At 34.7% G+C, this 13973-nt stretch overlaps 1 protein-coding gene across 3 annotated transcripts in view; it reads left to right on the top strand.

The window, feature by feature from the left end:
* fnbp1a (formin binding protein 1a) overlaps window positions 1–13973 on the top strand; it is a 28544-nt gene that overhangs the window by 7261 nt on the left and 7310 nt on the right. Inside the window, exons 5-16 of one of the 3 annotated variants that reach the window (XM_079897650.1) lie at window positions 1083–1145; window positions 1742–1846; window positions 3014–3028; window positions 5760–5888; window positions 6329–6475; window positions 9660–9839; window positions 10903–11085; window positions 11344–11358; window positions 11629–11738; window positions 12358–12490; window positions 12809–12938; window positions 13555–13710. In XM_079897650.1, coding sequence (XP_079753776.1) covers window positions 1083–1145; window positions 1742–1846; window positions 3014–3028; window positions 5760–5888; window positions 6329–6475; window positions 9660–9839; window positions 10903–11085; window positions 11344–11358; window positions 11629–11738; window positions 12358–12490; window positions 12809–12938; window positions 13555–13710 — 1366 coding nt within the window. The remainder of the gene's footprint in view (window positions 1–1082; window positions 1146–1741; window positions 1847–3013; window positions 3029–5759; window positions 5889–6328; window positions 6476–9659; window positions 9840–10902; window positions 11086–11343; window positions 11359–11628; window positions 11739–12357; window positions 12491–12808; window positions 12939–13554; window positions 13711–13973) is intronic. The other 2 variants (XM_079897651.1, XM_079897652.1) reach the window with 2 other exon arrangements.

Genomic DNA, 13973 nt, shown 5'->3' with positions numbered 1-13973 from the left:
TGAAGTTTTCGCTAATGAGAACCCCTAAATAAATGATTTGTGTTCCAGGGAGGAATTCTGCAGTTAATTAACATTTATTGTACAAGAGTATGTCTTTGCTGCCGTAATTGAATTCTTTATGGAATGACGCGGGGTTTGGAAGGATTCAGCGATAGCTCTGGAATATAATCTTTCTAACAGCTGCTGTCTGGCTTGATTGTCTCATATTTCATTTAATCAGCTTAGTTTCCAATTAAATGTCTTTTCAGCATAATATTTTATAAGGACGTGTTGGACTGGGATAGTTGTCATGACTGTGCAAGAGCTGAAATATCATTTCCTAATCCTCAAACCCCTTTAATTATGGTAAAAAGTTACTGTACAATATAGTTTTTCATAGATTGTTTCTGGTATAAACAGCCAAATTTGAAATTTTTAAAAATAATACGGTAAATTATGATCAAATGAGCTATTAATGTAATTAATGCGTAAAAATGTCATTCCTTTTCTATAAAAATTTACCTATCCTAATGTTCTGTACCCTTTTTTATTAACCTCCAACTGTACAGTCTCCATTTCAGCTTGTCTATTTTTAGTGTGTTTGTTTTTAGTTTTGCACATTTTCTTTGCATTTTCTTCAGAGAATGTTGAAAATCTAGTTTTCACTATTTGTAACTACCGTTCAAAAGTTTGGGGTCAGTACGATTTTTTTTTAAGAAATTGTAATAGTTTTATTCATCAAGAATGCATTAAATTGATCAAAAGTGACAGTAAAGATATTAATAATGTTACAAAAGATTTCAAAGACTTTTTATTCATCAAAGAATCCTGAAAAAAAATGAAGCATGTGGATCATGTGATACTGAAGAGTGGAGTGATGGCTGCTGAAAATTCAGCGTTGCCATCACAGGAGTACATTACATTGTAAGATATATTAAAATATAAACAGTTATTTTAAATTGTAATTAATTGTATATTAACGTTTTTACTGCATTTTTGATGGAATGAATGCAGCCTTGGTGAGCATAAGAGGGAAAGAAATCTTAACAACCCTAAACTTTTGAATGGTAGTGCATTAAATTGTAATTATATTTCTTGTCTAGCATTTTCATGATGGCCGCAGAGCGCAACAGCACATTGAGAATTCCTGGAAGCAGCTGGAATCGGTGAGTCAGTTTAACTGAACAGAACATAGTGTGACTATTCAAATTTTTCCTGATACTGCCTTCTCTTTCATCACCTGTCTGAGATATGAGCTAGAACTGGGACACTTTGAACAGTAAACGCTTGTTTGAAATGAGCCACAGGTGTCTGTAAAAGGTGTCTCTTTTAAAATAAGCAACAACTTACTGCTACAGGTTTTAATACAAAAAGAAAGTAACTATTGTGGTTTCACAGACAGGGCTTAGATTAAGCCAGGATTAGGCCTTAGTTCAATTAGGAAATTTAAGTCGCTTTTTTTATAAACGTGCCTCAGAAAAAACATTACTGATGTGCATCTTGAGACAAAACAATGGCACTGACATATTTTAAGATTTGTCAGTGCAAGTTGCTTTCAATTAAAACAGCTCAAACATGCATTTTAGCCTGAGACTAGGCTTAAGCCTTGTCTGTGAAACTGGGGGATAGAGTAATTAACTAAAAGTAGCGCCACTACAAGCTGAACTACATTTTTTAGTGCATATTAGTTGCATACTTTTTTCAGCAATTAAAAAATAATAATAATTTTTAATTTTAATGCAAGTTTCTTTGCTCTTTTCAGAGTAAGAGAAGATTTGAAAGAGACTGTAAGGAAGCGGATCGCGCCCAGCATTACTTCGACAAGGTGGATGCCGACATTAACGTGACTAAAGCAGACGTGGAAAAGGTATGGATCACGCGTGTGTGTGATGGAGAAGAGACCGATCCTATCATAAACCCCTCATTCTCCATGACTGCTTTCATCCTTTTCTGTGAGTCTGTGTGGATGATCCCTCTTTGGAACGAGGCGGTGGTGACGGACGCTGATATAACCGATGTCAAGTTCCCACCTTACACCTTATACTGTACCTCACCTGCTCCTACCTTCTCTGTACTGCAGAAAATACATATTTTGTTCAAAGAGAAGTTGGACAGTATGCACGATAAATCTGTGATCAAATTGGTACCTGCTAAATTTCCGTTGTTTTTTTATTTGGCATTGGGCAGATATTTTAAACAGATAATATTATATATTATTTTCCAATTCAAACAAACCAAATAATTTCATATTCAATGCCAGGTTTCAAAAACGTAAACAGTTTGCTTTTCTACTGTACACAGAAATATGTAGGCAAAATTATAAACTGGAGCTTTAGTATGAACACTAGGGCTGGACAATGTATATTGTAAATATAGTGTATATATATATATATTCACCATGATTATAATTGCAAATTTAATTAATAAAATTAAGCAGCATTGTGAATACTGAGGTGATATTAATGTACTTTTTTAAGGTCATTGATTTAGTTTTGCAGTCTCTCGCTATTATGAGATTGTTAACACAGATGTTTAATAGTGTTTCAAATATAAATTAGTAAGTTTGATTCATTTTTGTGAATATTTCAAAAACTCAAACAACATTTACTATTACATTATTAAAATCAAAAGTTGCATCTGTTATTTCATGGACCTCAGATAACATGAACTAAACTTTTTCAATTAATATTTTTATTAACGTTAACAAAGATAAATAGATACTGTAACAAATGTATTACTCATTGTTAATTTATGTTAGATAATGCATTAACTAATGTTTACTAATGGGACCTTATAGTAAAGTGTTACCGGATTTTTTATTATTATTTAAATGTTCAATAATAATAAAGGTAGTTTCAATAAGAAAGAAAAAACAACTAATATGGCAGCGGCCTGTTTGTTATTATTATAAGGCTAAATGAACAGATTTGGATTTTGTTTAGCCCATGTATAGATGTCTTCTTAAGTAACTTCTGTTATTAGTGTGTCTGTGACACTAATCGATTCTGTCTTTGTTTTTTAACATGTCTTAAAGCGGTGTTCTCTCAAGGTAGGTTTGAACCAAGAGTCGTCTTTGTCGGTGAGGAGTTTGTCAACTTGTTCGGTGTATTACCCATATCAGCAAAGAGTGTTTGTCGTAATTTTCGTTTTTTTTCTCTTTTTTTTTCGTTTTTAGCTTTTGTTACGTTCACGTCTATGCTTGCAGCGAATCTTTCCTGTATTCACCTTCTACAAATGTACAGAATAAGACTTGTCATGGAAGACTGATGTTAAAATGCATTTCGATTGCGAAAATGGGCTACGTTTACGTTTAGGGTTACACAAAATCAATAGCTATTACTGTCACCCCACAAAAAGTCCTGAGTTTGAGAGTCTGTGCACACTGTCTGGTTCATGTACATGATGTTGTATACAGTATGTACAGAGGCCACTTAAAGCATTTAGACTCTTTAAAATGAATGAATTTCATTGCATTATGTGCTGTATTAAATCAAGTGGCACAAACACAATTTTCAAGCAAAACATTTCAGTTTGATGTGTTTTAGATATAGATATGTTGTTCAAAATTAATTAAAAAAATATTGTGACACTTCGGGGTTGCAAAATATGAGTGGAACATAGTTAATGTGATGAACTATTTCTGTTAGGATACCTGTAAGAATCCACGAAAAAGTCATTGAGCAAAAATGCAAGTTTAGTGAAGTTATTTCTGAGAAAAGCTTTACCTTTTTTGCATATGCAACTTGGATTTATATTTTGTATTTAATGCAATTAACATTCACAAATTTGTGTGTGACTTAAGTGTCCAAATGCTTTTTCGGTCTGCTGTATGTGTTTAGTTAGTATGCATGATGAATGGATGTTTGGTGCGAATAATTTGGACTTTCACTTTCACATTTTGTTTTTGGAGCATTCATTGTCATTTTAGTGTGTGTGTGTGTGTGTGTGTGTGTGTGTGTGCGTGTATGTATTTGTGTATTTATTTTCTCATACACTGTCGATACTCCATCGTGTTATTCTTGTCAGAGTCTTCTTCATCATTATACTACACTATCTCTGGAGTGTGCAATATACAACCAGAGCACACTGAGTGATATATCCCACAATGCAATACAGTTAAATTGACCTTCCATTTCCAGGTTCAAATGATCCTGAAGGAATATCAACTGCATCCTTTTTGACTCATTATTTAATCAAGACTGCCATGATTTAAGACATTTATACACAAAATGAGTACAGAGAACCTAAAGGGACATGGTGGTGGGAGAACGCAAAACATTTGCGAGAGAATGCAAAAGCATTGACTTATTTTTGTCCCTACCATCTCATATTCTTTTCCATCACCATGTCCCTTTAGGGGCTCCATAAAATGGGATTAAAATTCAGAGTAACTGTTTAATTTCAAATGATACTGTAACTATTTAAACACCACTAGATGAATGAAACATGCATATTGATTAGGTCATGTAGCAAACTAAGTAAAAAATGACCAAAATTGACTATTTTGCTTTCTAACATTTTAAGGTTAGTCATAGACAGTATCTCACCTTTTTTAGATTAAAGTAGTAGTTCACTTTAAAATGAAAATTAGCCCATGATTTACTCACCCTCAAGTCATCTTAGGTGTATATGACTTTCTTCTTTCAGACGAATACAATCAGAGTTATATTAATAAATGTCCTGCTCTTCCAAGCTTTATAATGGCAGTGGATTGCAACCATCAAGTATGAAGCTTAAAAAGTGCATCCATCCATCATAAACGAACTCCACACGACTTCGGGGGGTTAATAAAGGCCTTCTGAAGCAATGCGATGAGTTTTTGTGTAAAAAAATATTCATATTTAACACGTTACAAAGTAAAATTATAGCTCTGAGCTACTCCTTAAAAGCATCATTTGACAACTTCATCTGCTTAAAGTCACCATGAAATCAAAATTGACACTTCTTTTATTGTATGTGGAATATTGCAGTATTATTATAAATTATTTACCTGTGCACATCAATGTTTTTCGAAAATTCATAGAATTAAAATAAGTTCCCCTTCCTTTTTCAGCGACTTCTCTTTTGCCGTGAGGACGGGACAACCTGTCACTCACATGAGATCGACCAATAGAAAAGCACAACCATCTAATCAATTCCACATGGACAAAATCAAGTCCTGCCCTAAATTTGTTCTTGTTTCTGAAGCCATTTCAATCGGATATAGGTCACAATAGGGATCACAACTTCTGTTTCATGCTGAATTTAACTATGTAAATGTACTAATGCAGCGATAAATCAACCGACGGCCTTGTTATCGGATAATGCACATTTTCGGTTTTCGTTTATTTTTTAGTGGACGCTCAGTGAATGTGTAAAGTAAATCATTCCATTCCAGTAGTCTACTGAAAATCATTCTCCTATCAGTTAAACTCTACATAAAAAATCGATGACCCACAAATCTGCTGAATGAATTACTGATAAACATAGCTAGCTTTTGCGTTATTTTTCCTGAGTACATCATTTGATTATATTTCTATGTTTGATCTGTGCTGTTTGGTTAAGGGCTTGGTTAAGTGTGTAGATCACTGACTCTATTGATCTGAAGTTGACATCAGACTACATGTTTATATTATACTCTGTAATCTGCTAATAGACTCTCACTGTATGTTTATTTGTCATGTCAAAAGGTGAATGTTTTATTTGTCAGTCCTTGGCCTTTACGTTCTGATGTCATTCTTTGTAGAAAGGATCTTAATTAATTTTTTTCTCTCTGTCTTTTGTGCTATCTGTCTTTCTAGGCGAAGCAGCAAGCTCAGTTGAGGCATCAGGTAGCTGAAGACAGTAAAAACGAGTACCTGACATACCTGCAGAAGTTCAACAAGGACCAACACGAGCACTACTACACCCTCATACCACATATCTTTCAAGTAATTGTCTCTCTTCATCATAAATTAAACATTATATTAAAATATTAAGTCACACTTTAGATTAGGTCCAATTCTCACTATTAACTAGGAATTTTGCCTCAGTAAACTCCTAATTACTGCTTATTAATAGTTAGTAATGTAGTTGTTAAGTTTAGGTATTGGGTAGGATTAGGGATGTAGAATAAGGTCATGCAGAATAAGGCATTAATATGTGCTTTATAAGTACTAATAAACAGCCAATATACTAGTAATATGCATGCTAATAAGCATCTAGTTCATCGTGAGAATTGGACCCTAAACTAAAGTGTTACCAAATATTCCAATGTTGATGAAAGAAAAATATGCTTTTAAGCTTAACTTTTATGTCTGATATGCATTGGTTGGACCTTGAACTTCACAGTGAAGTATTGCATGGTTTAATGGTGTTTTCTCTTTTGCAGAGGATACAGGAGATGGAGGAGAGGCGAGTGGGCAGGGTGAGGGAGAGCATGCGGGTGTACACTGAGGTCGAGCGTAAAGTATTACCCATCGTCAGCAAGTGTCTGGACGGCATGACCAAGGCAGCTGAATCCATCGAGCCTAAAATGGTACGTTAGGTGCTATGGCTCCTTTATGCTGAAAATGCACTGTGGTTCCGGATTCCATAGCTATCTGTTGATCTGCCTAGTGCCGGAAAATCCTATTCAATGAAGATCTTTTAGGCCATAAAAATATAAAAATTGAGAATCGAGAACTGGTTCTTGTTCAGAATTAGTAACATTAAAACAAAATAGCACATACACAATGCCCAATCAGTGTCTAATGACTCATTGATCAGTTCTTTTAATAAATCAGTCAAAAAGATCACTTCACAAATCACTTTTAGACTCAGATTACTACTTAATTATGAAGTGTAATATCTGCACTACTAATATAGTTTCTAAGAATCTATAATCAATAATAATGGCAAGACTTGACAATAAAGGTCCCTTTAGTTAAAGGGATAGTTCACCCAAAAATGAAAGCTCTGTCATTAATCACTCACCGTCATCATGTCCTTCCAAAACCGTAAGACTTTTGTTCATCTTCGTAAAACACAAATGAAGATATTTTTTAAGAAATAGTTTTGATGAGCTTTGTGTCCCTCCATTGACAGCTACACAACTGACACTTTGACACTTCAAAAAGTTCATAAAGAGATTGTAAAACTTGAGTGTTTAGTCCAAATTTTCTGGATAGACACAATCGCTTTATATGATGAACAGATTGAATTTAGACTTTTATTCACATGTAAACATTCATAAACATTCAAACGAAAGTCTTACGGGTTTGGAAATAATGACATAATTTTCATTTTTGGGTGACCTATCCCTTTAGCATTTAGCAGTTTTTATTAATCTGTCTTTTTTAATATTACTTAACAAAAACACTACTGTTTATTATTAGTTTATATTAGCTCAGGTCCATTAAAAAATATTAAGATGCAATGCTTGATTTTAGTAATGCATTAGTAAATGTTAAAATTAACATGAACTTAGATTAATATATGCTTTAGAAGTCATTTTTATTGTTAGTTCATGCTAACAAATGGAAACTTATTGTTAAGTGTTAGCATAATCATTAGCATAAGCATCAAGACATTTTTATGCACTACTGTTCAATGTGGGGTCAGTATGATTTTTCTTGAAAGAAATCTCAGCAAGGCTGCATTTATTTGATCAAAATATAGTAAAAACAGTAATATTCTGAAATATTATTACAATTTAAAATAACGTTTTTCCATTTGAATATATGTTAAAATGCAATTTATTCCTGTGATCAAAGCTGAATTTTCAGCATCATTACTCCAGTCTTCAGTGTCACATGATCCTTCAGAAATCATTCTGATATACTGATTTGCTGCTGAATAAAAGTATTGCTTTCAAAAATCAAAGAAGAAAAAATCTCCAAACTTTTAAATAGGATGCGTAAATAGGCTATAAAAATGAAATGAAAACAGGAAATGAAAAATTAAAGAAGGAAGAAGAAATAAGGGGGAAAATAATAACTTATTGATAACTTATATGACTTATTGATGCACCACGTCACAGGTAGGACTGTGATTTGTAGAAGCAGCACATAGGAGTTTTCCTGGCAGCGAGGTGATTCAACTTTTCCAAATGAAGCCAGCAGATGAATAATATAGCAGTTCAAAATGCTGACTAGATTTCTGTGATTATCGCTGGCCCACTTACAAGCTAACGAGTGGTGATCGTAATAGAGTGTCGTCGCCCAGGTTACCATCAATAATTTACAGCTGGCAGCTAACGGCTGATGTGCCTGTTGTCTGTCTCATCTGCTAAATCATGTCCCAGTGCTCACGTGGCCATTGCCGTCCTGTCCAAATATGGCAGATGGGAAGTCTAATTTCCAGCGCAGCACTAATTGACTCTTACGAGCTGGGTTTTGCAGCAGATTTGAAGTGGCTTAGCAACAAAGACTTAAGCCTCTCTGTGGCTTTTGGGCTGTGTGTGTGTGTGTGTGTGCACGTACAGTATGTGTGTGTGTGTGTGTCTTTTCAGAGATAGTGTGCTGGTGGCCATATGAAGCAGCCCTCCATAAAATCAACCTCCTATAGAAGTCATTGGTTCATTTGGTAGGGTTATGGATGCCATGTATATGCTAAAAATAGTATCTTGGTCTGACCTGTACTGCAGTAGAGGGATTAGATCGAGGGGATTTACAGCAGTCTTATTTCTGTGGTGGATGTGCATTTCATTGTCTGTAGTACATAATTGTACTGTGATTATGATGTGAGTTGGAAGGTTATCTTTGGTTAACCTGTAGCTTACAGTGAAGTCTGTATTGCCATATTAAATCATCCATGACAGTGTTTCCTACAGGATTTAGCTTCTTTAGCAAGATTAATAACTTGATAGACAATGATACTTTTTGTATTTATATATATTTTTTAAAAATAGTTCAAATATAATATAATTTAATTATTTATATTTTATTAATTTATTTACAACAACTCTATGATGCGACATGTGAGTATGTATCTTTAAATACAAAGTAAATTATATTCTAATATATTTTAAATTATATTCTATTCTAAATTATTTTCTAAATATAATCTAATAATATATATATACTTTAAATATAAGTCAACAGAAGAAAAAGGTACAAATTTAGTTATATAAAATATATATAAAAAAGTTATTTACATTTTTAACAACACACACACACACACACACTTTAAAATAAATAACTTTTTTTATATAACTAAATTTGTAACTTTTTTTTCTGTTGAATTATATTTAAAGTATAAGAAAATCCACTTTTTCAAATTCATCCATTTCATGATGTTTACAAAGTCAATGATTCTTAGTGTTAAATAATCATGATCACAATAGTGACCAAAATAATCTTGATCATGATTTTTTTATTTTTTTATTAATCTGATTCAGTAAAGAATTCAGTTTGATTCGTCAGTTGGTTTTAACTAATTTATTCAAATGAACCTCACCAGTTGAACTCATTGGGTGTATTTGAAGTTATTGAGAAAAATGCAATAGAAAGTTATGTTGCCGTTTCCAACCATATGCCATATTTTATAGCATATTCATTTTTTTTATCCTGTAAATGATATAGATTACAGTGAACAGACTGTGTTATGAAAATGAAATATCTACGGTTTGTGTTAGTAAATGTTGTGATTTTAAACCCACTTAACTTGAAGAGTCATCCTAATCTCTCTTGTTGTTATAGCACAAAGCCTTACTGACATTTTTATCCCTTTTTTAATCTCAGGACAGTAAGCAAGTTGTAGAATCATACAAGTCGGGCTTTGAGCCGCCGGGTGACGTGGAGTTTGAGGACTACAGTGTGTCAATGAAGAGGGCCGTGTCAGAATCAAGCTTCCTCAATGCTCGCGGAGAGAGCAGACGCCGGAGCAGGAGCAAACTGTGGCCTTTACTCAAGAGAAATAAGGTACGGCATCAGACGGATCTGTGGATCATAAACACCTGCTAAAATAGCAAGATAAGCACAGATAAGCAAATAAAAGAACTGGAAACTACACTGCACATTTATGGCACATTGAGATGCAACTATATTCAAGAAGTTTTATTGCTATTAAGGAGTGTTTGCAGTGGCTATTTCATGCAACTAGATCATCCAGTCCGTTATAATAGAATCTTATTCTGATGATTAAAGTCAGCATAAAATGGAAGTTGCGATAGTCCAGTGGAAGGCCGATAGTGACGTATATCCGAGTAAAACGAAAAAATTTGACTTGATTTTGTTCATTGCGAATTAATTGGATGGTTGTGGTTTGCTATTGGTCGATCTCATTTGAGTGACAGGTTGTCCTGCCCTCACTCCAAAAAACACTTCATCAGAGAAGAAATGTCGCTGCAAGAGGGAAGGAAAGTTCATTTGATTAAAGATTAAGTGCATATCAAAACAATGTGCAGGGATAAATTATTTCTAATAAATACTGCAATAGTCCATAACATTTTTATTTCATGGTAACTAAAGTCGAGTTGACACTGTACAATTTTGTCCAAATTGTGGCCATTTGAGACAAATTTGGAGAATTCTAAAAGGTTCCTCTGATCCTGTGCCAAAATCTGAAGTCTTTGATCGCTAGTTTGACATGTTGACCAATTGCAATCAAATTTTAGCTCTAACTGAATTCTGGCAGTGTCAGACGTTTTGAGGCACAGTCCTGTAGTGCAACCTCTACGACAACCGTCAAATCTAAAACCAATAGGAGCGCAGAACCTGATGACGCAATTAGTGAGACAACAACAAACCACCACTTGATCCACACACGTCTTTGGTTGTTTTGATAGCGCCACAGTTTGTTAACTTGAAAATATATTGGATTACATGCAACACCTTTAATAAAGCTTGCAATGAGTTTTTTGTCACTGCATGAGAAGCATTGAACATTGGCTTTGGCCTTGAATATATCTCTCTCTTCATCTTCTCTCTTCCTGTCTTTCTCCATTCCATTTCTCAATGTGCTCCATCACACCCTCATCTGTAGCTTATGTCTTTGTTAGCGTCGCCCCGCCAGCCCCCTCCCCCTCCCCCCACGTCCCCGTCTCCGGACGGGCTCCTCAACGGCCCCCAGTCCCCGCAGCAGCCCAAGGAGCCCCTGAGCCAGCGCCTCAACGACTTCATGAGCACCAAACACAAAATGCACTGCCTGCGGAGCCTGAAACGTGGGGTAAGTTCACGAGTCGCCACGTCACGCGTGTGTGTTTCCCATGGATCTGATTGGACGACTCCAGACACTAAAGCACCATCAGCTCAGTTTGGTTCTAAAGTAATGTGTGGATGTGTAATCTGTGTCTCGTTCTCATGCTTTTTATCAACGCCATCCTTAACATATCTGTCTTAACAGCAACATGAAACTCCATGTTTTCTCGGTGTGTGTAATAACAGTTTCCCCTAACACGTTTTTTTCTTGTCTTAACATTCACAGCTTTCTCTAAAGCTGGTAAGTCTGACTTGATATTAAAATGTGAAAAGACTTTTCATATTAAGTGTTTATTTTATATATTATGTATTTTCATTTTGACTACACGCTGAATTTTTAATGCTTGAAGTAAAGTAAGTTATAAAAATTAAGGTTTGACTGTCAAACTTTTGGCATGAAGGCTGATCCACATTATAGCTGATTCTGTCCAAGATCTGCCCACTTAACTGGCAAGCTGTTTGTGTTTGGTTTGTTATTTTTCAACTCATAACTTTCTGTATCTTTTCACAGGGAACAGGCCAGGAGGACTACAGTCATCTGCCCCCCGAGCAGAGGAGGAAGAAACTACAGGCCAAGCTCAATGATATCAACAAGGACATCCAGAAAGAGATGGATCAGAGGTAAATCATCCAGCAGCTGCCATGCTGGGAATAGTAACAGCCTTTCTGCAAAATACCTCATCATTGTTTAAAACATACACTGCCGTTCAAAAGTAAGGGAAAAGACACTTGTTCAGCAAGGCTGCATTAAATTGATCAAAAGTGACAGGAAAGACATTTATAATGTTACAAAATATTTCTATTTCAAATAAGTGCTGTTCTTTTGAACTTTGTTTATCAATGAATCCTGGAAAAGAGTATCACTGTTTTAATGTTTCTTATAATCAACATTGATAATAAGAAATGTTTCTTAAGCATCAAATCAGCAAATTAGAAGGATCATGTGACACTGAAGACTGGAGTAATGATGCTGAAACCGACCCCAAACTTCAAATCTGCTCTAAATACTTATTTATTCTCTTTGGCTTTTAATACTCATTGAACAGTTTTGATTATTGTTTTACTATTGTTGTTTGTTCCTTAATTTTGGTAGTTTTATTTATTTTATTTTAGTTTGTGTACAGCACTTTGGTCAGCCTTGGTTTTAAATTTTGCATTGGATTGCATGATGTAACAAAATGTCAAGTGAGTTCACATGCTTATTGTTTCTAATAACTCTTCTTCTTATAACTGTTTTCAGGGACGCCCTGACTAAAATGAAAGATGTCTACATTAAAAATCCTCACTTGGGGGATCCAGACAGTATAGATCCACGGTTAGAAGAAATCACACAAAGCTTGGAAAAATTGCAGCTTGAGGCACAAAAATTTGAGGTGAGTCCCTAATGAATTTGATCAGGTACCTTCAAATGTCAATCGTGATACTCAGTGTATAGTATAATATTGTATTTTACGTTTACTACCTGTATTTAAGCCTCTTATGTATACTGTATACATTGTAAATTGTAAATATTTTTAATACTGTAATGTGTTTGTGTATATATTTTACACTCCATACTGTCAAGCTGCAGAGATTGCATCAAAGAATTTCACTACCTGTACACTTGTGTTCATGGTGTTGTGACAAAGTGATTTGATTAGAATGAACCTATTACAAATAACTAGAAAGATCTGTTGCTTGTGTGTTCTCAGGGCTGGCTGACGGAGGTGGAGAGGAAGTTACTTGAAAAGGGATCTGAGTCTCAGAGAAGACAGAGCAATCATTTTGACTCGCAGGGCAACACGCCTCTTACAAACAACTACGGTCAAAACCGAGAGAGGTACTTCAGTCCCTAGACAGCAGGGCTGCCAAACATGATCCACAGAATGAGATGTCACGTTTATTTAAAGGGCGCATGTAATGAGAGTTCGTTTTTCTATGAAAACACACTCTTAAAGGGATAGTTCACCCAAAATTGAAAATTCTGTCATAATTTATTCACCTTCAATGTTGTTCCAAACCTGTATGAATTTATTTCTTGTGCTGAACACAAAAGATGATATTTTGAAGAATGTTGGTAACCATTATTGCAAGTCAACTGTTTGGTTACCCATATTCTTCAAAATATCTTCTTTTGTGTTCAGCAGAAGAAATAAATTCATAAAGGTGAATAAATGATGACAGAATTAAAAATTTTGGGTTCAAATATCCCTTCAACTTTCATAACTCAAAACTTCCCCAAAAAGACTGTGGATACATCACTGAACTTTATATAAAACATTATATAATGCGGTTTAATGCTATTAAAACTTGATCTTATTTGATGACACTACAGTAATCTTATAGGCACATCGTGAATTCAGTACAGCCTCACGCGAGGCATGCGACGGTGTAACATTAACTGTATAATCCGACTATAACGTCAAAGTTAATTTTGTCTGTTTTACGCATTGCATGTCTTCTGCACATAGTCCGGATGGCAGCTACACGGAAGACCCCAGCACAGAGACGACGATGCAGTTCAAATCGCGCAGTACTGAGTTCGATGACGAATTTGATGACGAGGAACCTCTACCCACTATTGGAACATGCAAAGCACTTTATCCATTTGAAGGTAACGGAAAAGAAAAATGTGTTAAAAGTTCAAATGTGCCATGAATTCACGTCTGCTCAGTGGTTACGAAGCCCTTTGTCAAGTTTAAAGTAGTTTCAACCAAAATGGGTTTTTCATTTATATTTGTTCACAAAACTAATTTTGTGCATTTAAGCATAAACTTTTCGATCAAAACGTTTTTAATATTATGAGAAATATGTTGAAGTTTAAATGTATCTAAACTTGTAAATTGATATCATTTTATGGCAGAAATACATACAAAT

Source organism: Squalius cephalus, assembly GCF_949319135.1.
Source record: "Squalius cephalus genome assembly, chromosome: 16".
Taxonomy (NCBI): domain Eukaryota; kingdom Metazoa; phylum Chordata; class Actinopteri; order Cypriniformes; family Leuciscidae; genus Squalius; species Squalius cephalus.
This window is presented reverse-complemented; position numbering and strand designations above follow the sequence as displayed.